General features: G+C 43.1%; 1 protein-coding gene across 1 annotated transcript in view; it reads right to left on the bottom strand.

Annotated features, from left to right (window-relative positions):
• Window positions 1–18,362, bottom strand: part of LOC143100940 (uncharacterized) — a 31,783-nt gene extending 13,421 nt beyond the window's left edge. The window contains exon 1 of the mRNA XM_076264531.1: window positions 18,069–18,362. Within this exon, the coding sequence (XP_076120646.1) occupies window positions 18,069–18,362 (294 nt within the window). The remainder of the gene's footprint in view (window positions 1–18,068) is intronic.
• Between the last annotated feature and the right edge of the window lie 1,167 nt (window positions 18,363–19,529).

Here is a 19,529-nt window from a genome sequence, read left to right as displayed (position 1 = left end):
AACTCATATGATAGATAGGCTACACAGAAATTCTTCTCACACTTCCTTCGCCATCAAAGTTAAACATTTATTTATGTATTATTATTAATATCATCCTCACAAGTGATATCAAGTCGTGTTAATGTTGAAACTACCACACATGATCATCTTCAAAAACAGTCATGGTAAAACAAAACAAAAAAGTTATAGCCTTGAGGCTAATCTTCTTTCCACTTTTCTGACCTACGTCAATCCATCGAAAACCTCTGAAATGATTATCGTTAGACTACCTAACGGTAAAACTACTGTTTTTCCATTAGGTTTACTTGCCTCTATGCTTTACCTTAACATAGGCTACAATGCTATTGTAGGCTACATAGCTTTGTTCACGAGTTTCCGTGCTGGCTGGACTACGCTTCTTATCCAAACAATACGGTTATCTCCCTTCAGTGCGTTAGCTTCCCTTCAACCGGACATGCTAAACATTCTTCTTACGGGAACCTAACGTTACGTACGAGGTAGTCGAGTCTTGTTTTGCCTTTTATTGTTTATGTAGATAACACAGAAGCTAAAATATCGGCACATGATATATGTTATATGAAGTTATGGGAGTTCAAAAAAATCCTAAAAGGATGGGCGTTCTATGGGCTTAGCAGAGAGTTGATAAATTTAAGTTAAATTGATCAACTCTTTAAGTTAAATTTAAGAGTTTAAATTAACCCATGAGTCGCGAGTCTCTAGTATCATTAACCCGGATCAGTTGAGTCCTACTACAATTCAATCTAAAACGATAAACAGCGCCACACACAAACCTCTTGCAACATTAGCTAGCCTCCTAGCCCTAGCCATCGTAGCTGCCAAAAATGTAACAATTTCGTAGGCCACCACAACTCCACAAATCAACTCAAGCGACTGAGTGAGCAGGCAGTCCGAGATAACTGGTTAACTTCCCGCAGAGCCGGAAACATTGCAGACTCACAGACCATGGGACTCAGATTGGAGCGGCTGAGTAGCAATCCGGGTTAGTCGGATCAGCCGGCCGGTTAGGCTACGTTGAGTACGGGTCAGTCGAATCAGCCGGCTACGTTGTCATGAGTGGATCTGCAAGAGCGAGTAGCTCCTCCTCGAGGTGAAGCAATTCCACAACAAAAGCCATTTCTTTCACTTCTGAAATAACATTCAATGTTCTGCATGTAGCCTAGACATAATTAGATTTGGTGTATAGATGTAGCATATTAAAATGCAATTAGGTCGTGCAGACAGTCCGAACTGCACGCTCATGGAGCTGCTTGAGTAGCCTATCTACCCGGGTCAGTCGAATCAGCCGGGCTGGCCGGTTAGGTTGTTATGAGTGCGAGTCAGCCGAATCAGCCGGCTACGTTGTCATGAGTGGATCTTTAGGGTAACTCCTCGTCAAGGTGAAAAACAAATCCACAACAAAAGCCATGCTTTCACTTCTGAAATAACATATGTTCTGCACGCATAGCCTACTTTAAAATGCAATTAGGTCGCGAAGACAGTCCGAAACATTGCAAGCTCTGTATGGAGAGTAGGCTAGCCAGTCGGATCAGCCAAGCGGGCCGGTTACGTTGTTGTTATGAGTGCGAGTCAGCCGAATCAGCCGGCTACGTTGTCATGAGTGGATCTTTAGAGGAGCGAGTAACTCCTCGTCAAGGTTAAAAGAAAATCCACAACAAAAGCCATGCTTTCACTTCTGAAATACATATTCTGCACGCATAGCCTACTTTAAAATGCAATTAGGTCGCGAAGACAGTCCGAAACATTGTAAGCTCTGTATGGAGTTGCTTGAGTAGGCTAGCCTACCTGGGTCATTTGGATCAGCCGGGCGTACCGGTTACATTATGTTGTTATGAGTGCGAGTCAGTCGAATCAGCCGGCTACATTGTCATGAGTGGATCTGTAGACGAGCAAGTAGCCTAGTTTCTACTCGTGTCAAGGTGATAATAATAATAGGCCTAATAAGAATAGTAGTAGTAGTAATAATAATAATAATAACAATAATTTATTCACTGCAGGGCATTTCTACGTACCTGTTTCTATGTCTACATTGAAAGTCAATTGCTTAGGCTAGGTTAAGACAATAAACAAACAGTCTGGCTCAAACTGCTTTCTTTCCCGTGAGGTTTTGATGCTATTATATTAGGCTATTTTATATTATATTATATTATATGATATTATATTAGGCTACCTAACATGATATATATATACATATATATATATATATATATATATATATATATATATATATATATATATATATAGCTATGATTAATAGGCTAATAATATTAGTTGCCTAGTATTACCTGCCTATAATACCTATTAGAATAGATTCCTAGTAGCCTACTATTAGTATATAGTAGTGGTAATAAACATTGTAGCAGAGTAGCATTAGACCTAGGCAAATTTTCTATTGTTAACAAAACAACAACACATAATTAATTATTATAATATAGGCTACCCTCTCTGTCAATAAGATCAAAGTTTCTGAACATGAGCACCAAAAAGATGAACAATGTGTGGATGCACTTTGACCAGGAGAGCAAAACTCTTAGGCTAAATGCAAGTACTGCAAAAACCTGGTTTCAAATCATGGAGGATCCACATCCAACATGAGAAGGCACTTAACGAAATTAAGCACCCCACTGCACTGCTTGAACGTAGGACTGAATTTCTTTGTGATTTAGCAATACTGACTCAAGTGACTCAAGTGACTCGTTCAACCCGGATCAGTTTAGTGAGTGACTCAGAATAACCCGGATCCTTAAAAGGAATCGAGTTTGACAGGCCTACACACACATTCATGACATGCTCTGCCTGCCTACTTAAATGATAACTAGATGTACCGCAGAGCGGTACAAAATATGACCGCCGCCCAGTCCAGCACATTTTTTCCACAAAAATAAATCACGCTGAAAGGCCTATATGATTCTAACTGTCTCACTAAATTGCATTATCCACACTCAATTCTCACTGGTATCTGCTAGACAACAAGTACCAAAACATGATTCGTTCATAGATTTCACATGTAAAATTCATTTTTTACAACCCCACCTCCATCTTGCCTGTTCATAATTCTGAGAAATGTAAGTTTATGTTATGTGTGTGTGTGTGTGTGTGTGTGTGTGTGTGTGTGTGTGTGTGTGTGTGTGCGTGCTTGTGTGTATGCCTGCGTATGTGCCTGTGCATGCAAGCGTACATATGTCTACTGTGTGAGTATGTGTCATACGTATGATTACTGTGAATGTATGTGTGTGTGTGTGTGTGTGTATCTGTTTGTGCACATGTGTGCACATGAAATGGGTTAACATGACCCCTGGAGGCAAACATACGGAAAAAAATGGTCATCCTAGGCCCTACAGTTCTCAAGATATTCACAGAGAACTGTGTCTGCTCTACCCTCCTTTCGGGGGGTCCAGTCCAGCGGGGGGCTACAGATCAAAACGAAAAATTACGGTTCCATGCTATCCATGTGGGGGTACATGCCCACCAAGTTTTGTGTACCCCGGTCTTTCAGTGTCCCGGGAATCCTTGTTGGTGTACGTCACTAAATGTACACATAAATTATTTTATTGTAAGGCCCCCCATGAACGAAAGTACACAAAACTTGGCATGTATTCGGAGGGTGTCATAATGATCCTACACTTTTAATTTCGTGCAGTTTTGACCTTGTCAGCCAGAGATATTGTGATGAAAACACCTAATTTGTTGCTTTTTAATTTTTAACTAGGTGGCGCTATACATGAAATAAGTGGTAATGGGATGGGTTGACATGCCCCCTTAAGACCAACATACAAAAAAAAGGTGGACCTCCTAGGCCCTACGGTTATCGAGATATTCACAGAAAACTGTCTCCGGCCACCTACAGGCCAGTTGGTGTATAGTAACATAAATTCATTTTTTTTGTGGCCCCCCATGAACGGAATTCCACGAAACTTGGCGTGCATACAGAGGGTGTCATAATGATCCTACACTTCATTCATACACCTACATTTTGTACAGTTTTGACTTTGTTGATCTCAAGGGGCCATGTCAACCCATTCCATAACCACTCATTTCATGTATAGCGCCACCTAGTTAAACACAAAAAAGTAAAAATGAGGTGTTGTAATCGCAGGTATCTGTGACCTAACATAGTCAAAACTGCACGAAATTGGAGGTGTAGGATCATTATGACACCCTCTGAATGCATGCCAAGTTTCGTGGAATTCCGCTCATGGGGGGCCACACAATAAATGAATTTATGTTACTATACACTAACTGGCCTGTAGGTGGCCGGAGAACGTTTTCTGTGAATATCTCGAGAACCGTAGGGCCTAGGAGGTCCACCTTTTTTTTGTATGTTGGTCTTAAGGGGACATGTCAACCCATCCCATTACCACTTATTTCATGTAGCGCCACCTAGTTAAAAATTAAAAAGCAAAAAATTAGGTGTTTTCATCACAATATCTCTGGCTGACATGGTCAAAACTGCACGAAATTGAAAGTGTAGGATCATTATGACCCCTCCGAATGCATGCCAAGTTTTGTGAACTTTCGTTCATGGGGGGCCTTACAATAAAATAATTTATGTGTACATTTAGTGACCGTACACCTACAAGGATTCCCAGGACACTGAAAGACCGGGGTACACGAAACTTGGTGGGCAATGAACCCCACATGGATAGCATGGAACCATCATTTTTTGTTTTGATCTGTAGCCCCCCCGCTGGACTGGACCCCCGAAAGGAGGGTAGGGCAGACACAGTTTTCTGTGAATATCTTGAGAATCGTAGGGCCTAGGATGACCAATTTTTTCTGTATGTTTGCCTCCAGGGGTCATCTTAACCCATTCTATGTGCACACATGTGCATAAACAGATACACACGCACACACATACATTCACAGTAATCATACGTATGACACATACTCACACAGTAGACATATGTACGCATGCATGCACATGCACAAAGACAGGCACATACGCAGGCACACACACAAGCACGCACGCACACACACACACACACACACATAAACATAAACATGTACACGCACACATGCACACAATAATTTCTCAGAATTATGAACAGGCAAGATGGGGGTGGGGTTGTATAAAATTTATTTTACATGTGAAATCTATGAACTAATCATGTTTTGGTACTTGTTGTCTAGCAGATACCAGTGAGAGTTAAAATCATATAGGCCTTTCAGCGTCATTTATTTTTGAGGAAAAAATGTGCTGGACTGGGCGGCGGTCATATTTTGTACCGCTCTACGGTACATCTAGTTAACTAATGAACTGTGTGTTTTGAATGCAATATTGTGAGATATTAGAGTAGTTCTCTTACTGCTGCTGTTTTTTTCTACCCTCTCCTGCTCTTTTTTCAGCAGATACTCTAATCTGTAGCCTGTGCTACTGTGCACTATAGGGTGTTCATTCACTGTAGCATTCACTTACTGTAAGTCATCTCAGTGAGGACCATTATTAATGAATCATGTCTGCCCAAGGTGATCAGCTAGATTCCACTCATTCCAAGTCACTTTTGGATCTTAGTCTTCTTGCTCCACCCAATATAGCCACTCCGCAAAATGTGTATTTTCCATATCCTCCCCAGCCAACTACTCTACCTAGTCGTCTGACTAGCCCACCAAACTTACCCAAAGTTTCAGGAATGTCTGATTGTCCTGGTTCTATGCCCCTAAGATTGCTTCCAGGCAGTTCTCCACCACCAGGAGATGCTCAAGAACCTGACATGGAGATGGCTACTTCTCCATCCACTTGTTCTTCTGCACCCTCAGCTCAGCGTGACTTGCCTTCTACCCTTCCTACGCCTGGAAAAACCCTTGGAAGACTGGCTTTGCAGTCTTTGGGCCATGCAGAGAACTGGTCTTTGCTTTTTGAGAAATTAGATTACTGCAATAGTCAGGTGTGTGATCTGTCAAAGCAAATGGGACGGAGTCGTTTTCATTTAGAGGCCAAACTGAAGGTTTTTGCTGACAAAACAGAGGAACAGTTTATTAAACTTGATACAACTAATGCAGAATATAAAGACCAACTAGATGTTGAATTAGACAAAATGCTAAAGGGAATAAAGACCATGATTGCTGAGGAGATGAAAAGTCAGGACACCGCACAGCTCAGTGAAGTCCGCTTTATGGTGGAACAGCTGCAAAGTGAAGTTCAGCAGGACATTCATGGCCATCACCAGAGTTTCCTTGCCACTCATAATATCCTGTCACAAAAAATGGATCATTGTGTTAGCGTGCTTTATCAATTATGTGTTGCCATGAGCAACTTACTGTTTTGTTCACTGTTTTCTGTCTGTAAATTGAAGGCTCTTGAAAAAAATATTGAAAGCAGTTTTTCTAACACAAATTCCCTCCTTTCCCGTTCAAAGCCTCTGCTCAGTTCAATTCACCTGGCCCCAGGACAACCCAGTGTCATCAAAACAGACCATCTGTTTCCTACCTATGGCAGATCACATGATGATCAGGATCCTCTTCTGTATTTGTCCAAGTGTCAAGACTTTCTGGCTGGTCATCCTCTGTCTGATGCAGAGATCCTTGCCACCTTTATGACTGTTCTGCATGGCACCGCTCGCGATTGGTGGGAAATTGCCAGAACTCAGGTTGTGTCTTGGGCTGAGTTTCAGAAGGACTTTCTTTCCGCTTTCTTGTCCGAAGACTATGAAGACGAGTTAGCAGACCGGGTGAGGAAACGGAGGCAAGGAGAACAAGAGTCTATTCGAGACTTTGCATTTTCATATTGATAGTATCTTTTTACTACCATATTTCTCTTAAGACTCAGTCAGGACGATGGAATATATCAGGATCCAGGCTTTTATTCTTTTCAATGAGGGGCTAGTGCCCCTCAATGGAGAGATGCAAGTTTGTGTCACCCCATCATGTGTTTCACCAGATTCTCAGTATTCTCTGCTTCAGTTCTCCATCTAGTTCTCGTTAGTCTGACAAACATTGCAAGCTAGTCACTTTTGTATGGGTTAAACAAAGGAAGAATTGGAGGCAAAACAAGCCCACTTGGTTGGTTCTCCACTTGGCATCAGACACACCTACTCACACCTACTTCACACCTATCTGAAGAACATGAGGAGAGATATCTTATATATCAGAAATATCACTTATAGAATGTACCAAACATTCTCACAATCAAATCATTACAATCCTTGTACTGAGACTATTACAATGATACCAAACATGAATACATTTACAGTTAATAACACAAACATATAATTCAGCTAAAGTTAACCCTAAGGTCTTTGTCTAACCCAAAGACAGAACAAAGGAGATTGTGGACAGATGGTAGGAGCAAATGGTGCCCAGCCAGTGGGGAGCATTTCACACCTACATCTGCATCATAGATCAAAGGAGAGGATACTCTCTAAATGTAAATGTGGCTAAGCCTCCATCTAGTCTGGGGCAGGAAACGGTCATACAAAATTATTTGCATCAATATCGAGCTCTTTGTAAGCATTGGAATCCTGACATTGCTGATTTGGAGATAGTGAAAATGATCCTGAAGAATGTTAGGCCGCAGCTTGCAAGTCATCTCCGTGGACGAGTCAATTCTGTGGACAAGCTTGTGAGGCTTGGTCACCAGCTAGAGAAAGACCTAGAACAACAAGCACAGTATGAACAACGCCTAGCATACACCAGTAGAAACTCACAACAACAGAGAGTGACTATAAATAAACCCACAGAGAAACCTCCAGTAATGTGCTGGCGGTGCAAAGGCCAACACTCACCTGGTTCATGTCCCCAGTACCATTCCCCTGCTGGAGATCGTCATCGGCCCCATCTTCCAAAAACATGCAAAGATCTCCAAAGCCGGAACCGCATGGTGGAAAAATGTCTGTGACTTCTGCCTCCAAAGGTTCTTCAGAAAAACGGCAGGCAGCTAGAGCTGAGACCGAGCAAGGACCTGGTGGTTGTGGCATACCCCAACAGTTGGTGGTCCCTGTTGCCATTGACACATGGAGCGGCAGGGCTATCGTTGACACAGGTGCTAGTTACACTCTGGTTCTTGATAGCGTATGGAGGGCACTTAACAGGCCTAAACACGACTTAAAGCCTTGGACCACTGGTCCACTCTTCCTGGCTAATGGGGAAACAGAGACTCCTCTTGGTTGGGCTGAGGTAACCATTGACCTAAGCAATAATGTCTGTACCTTGCCAGTGGCAGTGCTCTCTCCCAAAGCACTGGCCTACCGAGTAGTCCTTGGTCTTGATTACTTATATTACAGTGGGTTACAAATCCATGCATCTGACCACCAGTACAGTTTTAAAAACAAACCAGAGATCTACTTCTTTCAACTGAGTGACGAGCAAGCCCCCAACTGCAGTGTTACTCCCAAACTCACTCTCTTGTCCTCTGTTCCTCCTCCTTGCTTGACTCCACTTCTTGTTGCACTAACTTCTCAGGATTACATTGACAGTGCAGTTACAAATGCTGACTTACATGACTGGGAAAAAACAAGCCTAAGACAACTGTTGGAGTCCCAGCCTGAACTTTGTTCTTTGAAGCCAGGAAGAACCACACTGTTGCAACATCATATATACACCAACACCGAGGTTCCAATCAAGCAGAAGCCATACCGTATGTCTGCAGAAAAACAATTGATTGTAGAACAGCAGCTTCAAGAAATGCTCAACGATGGGATTGTTGAACCATTATATTCTGGCTTGTCTTCTCCTGTTGTCCTAGTCCCAAAGAAAGATGGAAGTCAAAGGTTCTGCGTTGACTACCGGAAATTGAATGCAGTGACCGAAACGGACGCTTACCCGTTGCCTAATATCAATGAGCTACTTGAATCACTAGCTGGGTGCTCAGTCTTTTCCACTTTGTACCTCAATAGTGGATACTGGCAGGTCGCCATGAATGACTCCAGCAAATTGAAAACAGCCTTTGTGACCCCTGCTGGCCTTTTTCAGTTCAGGGTAATGCCTTTTGGACTCAAGAACGCTCCCTCCTTTTTCCAGTATTTGGACGATATAGTGATATATTCCTCTACAGTTGAACAACACTTCCAAGATCTAAACGCCGTACTTCAGAAACTCCGAGCTGCAGGACTTACATTGAATCTAAAAAAATTCAAGTTCTGTCTCCGGCAAATCAAATACCTGGGTCATGTCATATCGGATAGCCGCAGATCCAGTAAGAGTGGAGGCTATCAAATCCTACCCAGCACATACGAACATAAAGGAAGTCCAGCGCTTCATGGGTTTAGCTGGCTGGTACCATCGCTTTGTGCCAAGGTTCTCTCAAGTGGCTGAACCAATCAATGCCCTGAAAAGAAAAGGACGAGCCTTCAAATGGAGTGATGAGTGTCAGAAGTCATTTGATATACTCAAAAGCCACCTTACCTCTGCAATCCTTGCCCAAAAGAAGGGAGTCGGTCACGAGGAGGTGATCGCTTATGCAAGCCGTACCCTAAACAAAGCAGAGCGCAATTACTCTGCTACAGAGAGAGAATGTTTGGCAGTTATCTGGGCTCTAGAGAAATGGGAGCATTATTTGGAACCAAAGTTGTTTACCGTGGTGACTGACCATGCCTCCTTACAGTGGGTAATGAACAGCACTAAAACATCTAGTCGTTTTATAAGATGGGCACTTCGACTCCAAAAATTCAATTTTGTAATTGAATACCGTTAAGGCAAACTCAATGTGGCACCGGATGCTCTGTCTAGGATTCCACTCGGCCCTGCCTGTATGATGACTTCCAGTCAGAAGGATACAGAAGACTTTCCCTTTTCCATGACCACACTGTGGGAGGAACAACAGAAAGATCCTGAAATATCCAGCATCATCAAAGCCTTAGCTGAGGGTTGTAAAGTCTCAGAATCCAAATATTCTGTGATTGAGGATATGGTTTATAGGAAATCTCACCTAGCTGACAATAAATACCATTACCGTCTTTGGGTGCCAAAACCACTTATAACCACCATTCTACAGGCATATCACAATTCTCCGTTGTGTGGCCATCAAGGCATGTTTAAAACATACAAACGTCTCCATGACGTAGTTTTCTGGCCAAAAATGTGGGACGACGTCAAGAACTTCATCCGATCCTGTTTGAAATGTCAGACCTACAAAGGGGAAAATAAAAAACCTTGTGGCAAAATACAACAGACTGAAGTAACTTTTCCAAATGAGATGTTGGGAGTGGATATTATGGGGCCTTTTCCCCGTAGCCCAAGCTGCCATGAGTACTTACTAGTATTTGTGGATTACTACACCCACTGGGTGGAATTATTTCCCATGCGTGCTGCTACTGCACCAGTCATTGCAAAGCTGTTTCAAAAAGAAATTCTCACACGCTGGGGAGTTCCAGACTTTCTTCTATCGGACAGAGGCTCACAATTTGTCTCCAACTTGTTTACAGAACTCTGTGAAACATGGACAGTTACCCATAAACTCACTACCGCATACCATCCACAAACTAACATGACTGAAAGAGTAAACAGGAACATAAAATGCATGATTTCACAATTTGTCGAGGATAATCATCGGAAATGGGACCAATACCTTCCTGAATTCAGATTTGCACTAAACTCCTCAGTACATGAAACGACAGGCTTGTCACCTGCAGAGCTTCATTTGGGGCGAAAACTCCTGTGGATAAACTTGTACAGGGACAAGCCCTATCACCTGATTCCTCTGGCTATGAAGTGATGCAGCACATCAAAAACCTACAAATAAATGCACACCTCAGCAGCAAAAAGGCAAAATCTAGACAGCTGAGAAATTATAATAAAAAAAGAAGAGAAGTAACTTACCAACCCAGAGATAAGAGTGTGGGTTCGTAACCATGCTCAATCCTCAGCAGCAAAGCACTTTACAGCAAAGCTAGCGCCCAAATGGAAAGGACCTTACAGAGTCATACAGCAGTTAGGCCCTGTGAATTTCCAAGTCGTCAGAGAAGACACGGGAGAAGACCTGTGTACGATCCATGTAAATAATCTGAAACCTTGTTTTCCCACTGCTGCTGAAAAAGATGCTCAAGAAAAGCAGAGAGTGCTCAACATTTTCTTGGAAGAGTCTGACGACGACGATTTTCATGGCTTCGGTTGAGTAGACGGTTTTTATCAACAATGGGTTGTTCTTCCTTGGGGGGAAGAGTGTAGCGGTTAGCTATGCCTGCCTACTTAAATGATAATAATATAATAATTAAATAGTAACTGGTGGGTTTTGGCGTAGACTGGTGGCAGTTGAGGGGTTCTGTTTGTGTTGGGACGTGACGCGATGACGTGAACCTGAGGGTAGGCCTGTCATTATTTGAATGAAGTCTGTGGCGAAGGGAGTGTGGGCCGATGGCGGATGAGTTGCGGCAAGGGAGAAGTTTACTGAGAACGGAAAGGATCGTGTGGATTCTATTAGGATACTCTGGTGGATTATTCTAAACCCTGGGAGCGCTTTTGGACCCCGATACCCTTTCCCGAGAATTCAGCAGGGAGTACATTGGAGCTTTCTTGGACAAACAGCGCTGGATGCCGGGTTTGATCCAAACTTTTTCTGCTGTGACCGGTTTCCCTAAGCCCGTTTGTAGCCTCCAAAAACCCTTTCACCTGCCCTTAATACCTACCGCTGCTCCAATCCCATTTAAATTCTTCGTTACAACAAACTATAGCCTACTTTTCCGTGGCGGCGCCCACACAACAAATGTCTCACTTCTTTCACCCCTAACTCCTTCAGTTGATATTTTGACCTACTCTAACTTTTGATTTTGTTTCATACTGTATATTTTCTTTCTTTCATTTTCTTTCTTTTGATTAGACATCGTATGCTCTAGGAGAACGATTTACTTTGTGTTGTCGGCCTATGTTAAGACCGACGTTGTCGGAAAACTGGTAGCCTACATTTATTTAATGTTCCTGAGCTCAATAGAGGGTTGTTGAAGCTGACTGCTATTTATATGTATGATATTGTAAGAAAGTGGGTTAACGAACAACTGCATATTGAGTTTGGTTTGAATGGAGTTTTTTTTGTATTGTTTGGGGCGATTCCTTTGTTCAACTGCGCCTTGACCGCGGCTTACCTACAGCTACTGTAGGCCTGACGTTTTTAATATGCCACGGTCTGAAATACTGTTGAGAACTTGAACATTTCAATACATTCATTTTTCATTTAAAAGTTCAGTCCGAGTCTCTTTCCCACATACAAAAAATAAGCTGGCGTAACTGAAATGACTATGTCCGGGTTTCAGTTACGTTACAATTGGGTTGTCACTTTTATTACGTGGCTATTATTATTAAATAAATATTTGATTATTATATTTCATTATACTTCGTTTGGCAATTCCTTTTTGTATGCATCCACCACTAGTGTGATTACTACTTACACATACATTATATATTTTTATTCTGTAGGAATACATTATACACTAGCCTAAGGTAAGTGTAGTATTTTTACAGTGGAGGCACTACTGGTATTCAGGAATCTCAGCCAGCTCACCATTCCACCACTGAGAATTCAGGATCCTGTTTGCGCCATTGTTTTACATACTGATTGTAACTAGTGCCTGTGCACACCGTTAAGAAGGGGTCACATCTGTATTTAAGATGGTCAATAAAAGCTTGACGGTTGGATCAGGATCGGCGATCAAATGATGATTTATTGTCAATGGTAAACAATGGATAACAGAACAGTAAAACTGTGCACAGTCGTGGTTGTTATTAGAAGCGGCTACTTGAGCTTCCCGACAGAAGCGTTATATACAATGGTATGGACCTCTCCCCGTTGTATACTACAAACAGAAGTAACATGTTATGAACACATTGAGAATACCCCAGAATTCTTCATGGTGGACTACATAGACATTGCATGCTTTTTATATTTTTAGAATTCATTGGTAATATTCTGCCGGTGACTAACCCTTACTGCACTGTAAGCGTACTGTAAGACTAATTGAATCACAGATTACCATACTGTTCTGTTCTGATGCTGTTTGTTCAAATACAAAACAAGCAACTAGAGCCATGGTTCTGAGGATCATTCTGTCAGAAGAAGCTGAGTGACCCTAAAATCCAATTCACACCAAAAATTCACGACGAGATGAGCTGCAACATTCTATAAACCAGCAACTTGCTGCAACATTCTTAAACCTTGCAATGACGTGCAACATTTAATTCACATCGCTGCAACTCCTTTCTGCAATGGTTTAGTTGTGAAATGGGCTTTAGAACCACGGCTCTCTCATGGTTGCAGTTGCATATAACGGAATGACAATGAGCAAAGGCAGGCTCTGGGATGATAGGAACTGGACACTGGGTTGCTGATGGCCACATTTGTGATGATTATGCACAAAACTGTCTATGCCACAAGGCCTCACTTCTTCATTCTGCTTGGTTTGAAGGGGAAACATATTTTCCCCACATTTATATCAAACACAGAGACAATTCAATGTGCATTATATAAACAAAGGCAAATAATAGTAAATTATAGTAAATAAAAGCATTAAAGGACAAAATACAAAAACATGTTTAGTTTTAAATCTAAGAACAGGAACACATCAATATTTTGGTAATTTAGCTTATTTGCTTTCTACAACAACAGATAGAGGATATACTGTACCCTTCTCTTCTCAGTTTGTGCAAGAACCCAGTCTGACACTGTTATCTTAGCTTATCACCCGGAGAGAAGAAATACTCTTTTCTGATTGGCTGGTGGGGTGGCTATTAATTCTGAATAACAGGATACCGTTCCATATCAATGCTTATGAATGGTAACTATAACAACCATAGTAGGACTACGGTTGCAGGCTTCGCAACAATGGAATCAACTGTAAACGAGCTAACTGTCCATGCTATCACTGTTTAAAGGGCCAATGAAAGTTGTACAACAAGAACTTGAGCTTCTTTTTAAACAAAACCGCGTGTTTCCTTTGCTTTACAGTGGCAACCGGGTGATAAGCGGGATAATGGCCTTCGAGGTGTGTCCTGTTATACGGAATTAATGGACTCGGGCGGAGGCAACTCCGCTGCGCGTCGGAGAGTTTTTTGCAGCTCGCCCTCGTCTATTAAATCCGTATAACAGGACATCTCGGCGGTCGTTATCCCTTACATAACTCACTGGAGGTGGGTTACACCAGTCAGCCTCTTACTAGCCTAAAGCAAAAAATGGTGTAACCTTCTTCCAGTCACCTAAAACTGTTTGATGGTCATTTTAGGAAAACATGTGGAAAGTTAATCGCAGTAATCAACCCTACTGGTGATAAATACATGAATGAGTTTTCCTAAATCATGTTTTGACATAAAACCTCTTAGTTTGACAATGTTAAAAAGCTGATTTAGTTATTGCTTTCATGTGGATGTTAAAATTATTCTCATTCTTCTCCAAAAAGTAGGACATTTTAATTCTGTTTCTGCTCGGCCTTTTTGGCTATTTCCACTGTTTTTATTATTTCATTTTCTTGAGTGAAGTTAACATAGATAGTGAAACCAACACAGTGGCTAGTTTTACAATAGATAAAACAACTTTACATGAACCAAATGCTGAACTGGCAAAGGCTGAACGTCATTTGATAGTGAAACTCACATGACACTAGCTGAAGTCAAACGTCTGGCCTCTCTCTCTCTTTCTCTCTCTCTCTCTCTCTCTATCTTTTACATTATGTACATTAGACACACATTTTTAGCCAAAGCAACTTACAACATGGTAAACAGTAAGGCTTTTTAAAACAATTCTCTCAACAATTCTAGCATAATTTAAAACGTTGAGTACAATAACAAAAGATGCATCAGTAAGTGCTGTTATTATACAGTCAAGTGTTAATTTTAGTCAGGTGATAAGTGCTAGAATTCGCATTGAAGATGGAGTGGGATGTTCCTGCTCTAGTAGGAACTGGTAGCGCGGTCCACCAATGAGGAACAACAAATGAGAAAAGTTTGGATTGGCCTGAGCGTACTGGTGGCAGAGCTACAGTAGCCCTCATACGTCTAAGGAGCACAACGGTCGGGATAGCAGGGTAGCATATGCCTGTATGAGGGCATTCAAGCAGGTGGGAGAAGAACCAGTGTTTATTACAGAAGACTGTTAAGAACACTTACCGCAGTCGCGATATCCGGAGAAAATTCTTTGGTCACCTCTATTAACGATTTACGGCTCCCCCATTGTTTAATGGAAGTCAATGGGAGCCGTAAATCGTTAATAGAGGTGACCAAAATCATTTCTCTGCATACAGTAGCATGACTGCGGTGCTGGTAGGGGGACTGGTAAGTGTTCTTAACAGTCTTCTGTAATAAACTCCAGGTTCGCTAACTAGGTTGTTGGTACTTCGTTTTATGTATGCAGAAAAACACCCTTGGGTCAATTTTCGCTGGAATTACACTTTAAGTAATGGTGTTACCCGCGCCGTTTTGAATGCTGTTGGAAATTAAGGTTAGCAAAGCACTGATTTCATATGTGATAGCTGGTGTGATGATCGGGCTGATGGACTGAAGTAGGCTCATAGGTATAGGGTCCAATGAGCATGTGGTAGGACGGCTACTTGTCAGGAGTCTAGATACCTCACTCTCGGAGAGAGGTGTGAATGCAGAAAAAGATGTGCCAGCAACTGCCAGAGGTTGTAGGAGTGCCAATATTTGATTCTGTCGCGTCCTGCGGACCTGTAGAGAATCGACTTCTGATTGCCATCACTTTGTAAAAAATGAGGCAAGGGTATCCGCAGTAAGGCTGGAGGGAGGAGGAGGCAGCTGAGGGTTGAGTAGCGATTGGAAGGTTGAGAAAAGTTTCTGAGTGTCTGTGACACTGTTGATTTTGTCATTGTAGAAAGCTATCTAAGCAGCAGTGATGGTGGCTGAAAAGGAGGATAGGAGTGTCTGGTCATTTTGGAGGTCGTCGGTTAGTTTATATTTGTGCCATTTCCTCTCTGCGGCTCTGAGTTTGGTTCGGAGGGTATCAATTAGCCATGGGTGAGAGTGTTTGGATCGAGCTGATCGAGAGGGCACAGTTTGTCCAGGCTTGAGCTCAGTGTGGAGCGAGTCTGTGCCATCATTAATGTCCAGAGAGGAGAAAGTGCTGAGTGGAGGGAGACCAGAGGCGAGCACAGAGGAGAAGTGGGTTGGACACAGGTTGCGGATGTGACCATCGGCTGAGGAGCCGAGAGGCTGTTCTGTCAGGCTGACGTTGAACCAGATGAAGAAGTGGTCAGAAAGATGGAAAGGCATCACCATGATGGTGTCTGTGGTGCATTTCTGAGTGAGGATCAAGTCAAGCTCTTTGCCAGCTTTGTGAGTAGGTGGGCTGCAAACCAGTTTGAGGTCAAAAGAGTGGGGGGTGCTGTGGCGCAGCAGGCTACAGCGCCCGTACCATATACGGGTCCGAGTGCCCATGGGGACCCAGGTTCGAATCCGACCTGCGGTCATTTCCCGATCCCACCCCATCTCTCTCTCCCACTTGCTTCCTGTCTCACTCTCCACTGTCCTGTCCAAATAAAGGCAAAAAGCCCAAAAAATATACTTAAAATAAAAAAGAGTGGATCAGGTCCATAAGGTCCGCTGAGCCTGGGGCGCCTAAGGGTATGTTCATATCGCCGAGGACGAGTAGCAGACAGTCATGCTCAGGGATGGAGGATAGCAGTGTCCAGCCCGTCCATAAATCCACCTAGTTGGCCTGGTGGGCGGTAAATGACTATCGCATAGAGTTTGACCGGGGCCATCATTGTGATAGCATAGTATTCAAATGAGTCATATCTACTGTATCTATCTACAGTATCTATCTGTCTGTCTGTCTGTTATGTGTATAAACATAGTCAGCCGGAACTTCCCTCCCAGTGTTTAACTGAGAACAGCTCCATCTCCTCTGTGTTGTTCCTGATGCCATAACACTGGGAGAGTGTCTCTCTCTCTCTCTCTCTCTCTCTCTCCTGTTCCTGATGCCATAACACTGGGAGACATGCTCTCTCTCTCTCTCTCTCTCTCCTGTGTTGTTCCTGATGCCATAACACTGGGAGACATGCTCTCTCTCTCTCTCTCCTGTTCCTGATGCCATAACACTGGGAGACATTCTCTCTCTCTCTCTCTCTCTCTCTCTCTCTCCTGTGTTGTTCCTGATGCCATAACACTGGGAGACATGCTCTCTCTCTCTCTCTCTCTCCTGTTCCTGATGCCATAACACTGGGAGACATTCTCTCTCTCTCTCTCTCCTGTTCCTGATGCCATAACACTGGGAGACATGCTCTCTCTCTCTCTCTCTCTCTCTCCTGTTCCTGATGCCATAACACTGGGAGACATGCTCTCTCTCTCTCTTTATTTCTCTCTACATTTCAGCACACAGCCGTTTAACTGTGAGCAGCTCCATCTCCTCTGAGCTGTTCCTCTGAGCTCATGACCTTGAGGAGAGACGTGCTGAGTCTCTGGATGGCCTGCCTCATATCCTCGGACTCTGACTTTCTGTCATCAAGCATTTGCCTCATTCTGTCCATCTCTCTGTTCTTCTCCTGCATCTGTCTGTTCTTCTCCTCCATCTCTCTGTTCTTCTCCTCCATCTGTCTGCTGAACTCTCTCTCCATGTCGGCCTTCACGGTGCTGATTCTGAGGAGCTCAGGGAGCAGGATGCTCCTGAGGCTGCTGTCCACCTCAGCTCTGGCCTCTCTCTCATAACCCTCTCGCATCGCTCTCTCCTCCTCGTGTCTCTGTTCCTTCTCCACTTGTTTTCTCTCTCTGCTCAACTTTCCCTCCATTTCAGCTCGTACTGCAGCTAGTCTGTGTAACTCTGTATCTGTCTCTTTCCTCTTCTTCTCGTCCCATCCCTCACTGCCTTGAGCTTGCATTCTCTCACTCAGCGTTTGGATCTCTCCCTCCATCCTCTTCAGAGACTCCTGCACATTTCTGAAATGCTCCTCTCTTCTCTCTCTCTCCTCCATCAGTTTCCTCTCCTTCACCTCTCGTTCTTTCTGCATCCTTCTCTCTATCTCTCTGAGTTGTCTCTCTGCCTCCTGGTAAGTCTCATTGCTGTAGAATCTCTCTCTGTTTCCTGACACCATCTCTTCTATCTTTATTAGCAACTGTGTGATCTCAGTGTCATCAGGCCTGCCCTTAACGTTGAGAAGGTGACACCTGTTCCCACATTTCTCTACCAGCTGCTGGAGGTCCTGGCTCCCTGTTTGGAGCAACTCCTCCACACTCCTCTCTCTCAGCCCCTCAGCATGGGTGAAGAGGATCAGTGTGTGTCCCCAACAGCCCTCCCCAAAAATATCCTCCATTTTCTCCAGCATCCTCCTCTCCTCCCCTTCAGACGGCTCCGCTGGAATCACCAGGAGGAAGGCGTGAGGTCCTGGGGCAGACAGACGGACACAAAGCCCCACGTCCTCTCTCATGTCCTTCTCAGAGAGTCCAATGCAGAACCAGTCTGGAGTGTCCACCACGGTCATCCGTCTCCCAGCCACCTCCCCTTGTCTGCTCTCACTGTGCTGGGTCTCTGTGGATGTGTGTGTGAGTGCCCAGGTGAGTGTGTGTGTGCCTAGGATGGTGTTTCCTGCTGCCCTCTTCCCAGCTGTGCTCCCCCCCAGCAGCACCAGCCTCAGCTCAGACACAGCAGGACCAGGACTCTCTCCTCCAACTGGAAACACAGACACAATTTACTACAGACACACACACACACCAGATGTAAAACTGTAAACTGAATAGAGTTTGAAATTGTAAATGTACTTAGTTGTAAATTAGACTTACAGTTTAGAGGAAGATCAAAACTCCTCCGTTTTCTACTGTGAGGAGGATCTTGATCGCAGAATATGGGCTCAGAGGGCCCTCCAGTTACTTCTCCCACTGGAAACAAAATTAAAAAATCAACCACAAAATCAAATGGCTGTTCCCTATCAATAAGAATTTACATGTTCAACTTCAAACAAACTACAGTTACACCTTAACATACAACATATTCAAAACATAAAGAGTTTAAATTTGATGGATAACATTTAACATATTAACTATTGGTAACACTTTACTTGACAGTATCGACATAAGAGTGACATGACACCGTCATGACACATGAAGCCTAACCCTAACTCTAACCCTAACCTTAACCCTAACTTGTTATGACAAAAACCGAATGCCACAACAGAAGTGTTATGTCATAAATGTTTATGACTTGTTTATGACACATTCATGGCAGTGTCATGTCACTCTCACTCTTATGTCGATACTGTCAAGTAAAGTGTAACCAAACTATTTGCCTCAAATGTGTCCTAAATGCCACTTTGTCAGTGAAGTGTATAAATAAATGGAATTTGTACATTTTTATAATTTGCTATCATACTTTTTGTTTTCTCTGCAGCTTTTGGTATTCTAGGCCTAAAGCCTACAGACATTACTCATATGAAATGCATTGAGGATCATAAATAGATCATATAGATAGACAGATTAATAAATCTATCTGTCATGACAAGACGATGCTCCACCACCACCACCAAGCACTTTGAGGTTGGTATTCACCTATTGTATGGTAACTAGCTTGTATACATCGCCAACTTTAGGCCACTGTTTCAGGACCTGAGGGATCCTGAATTCCCAATAAATGAAGACTGAGAGCGTAGGGGGAA

The sequence above is a fragment of the Alosa pseudoharengus genome, unplaced genomic scaffold, assembly GCF_046254945.1.
Source record: "Alosa pseudoharengus isolate Yale_2024_CS ecotype anadromous, Long Island Sound unplaced genomic scaffold, YU_APseudo_1.1 YU_APseudo_1.1_scf_3, whole genome shotgun sequence".
NCBI lineage: Eukaryota > Metazoa > Chordata > Actinopteri > Clupeiformes > Clupeidae > Alosa > Alosa pseudoharengus.
Note: the sequence above shows the minus strand (reverse complement) of the source record. Positions and strands in the feature narration are given on the sequence as shown.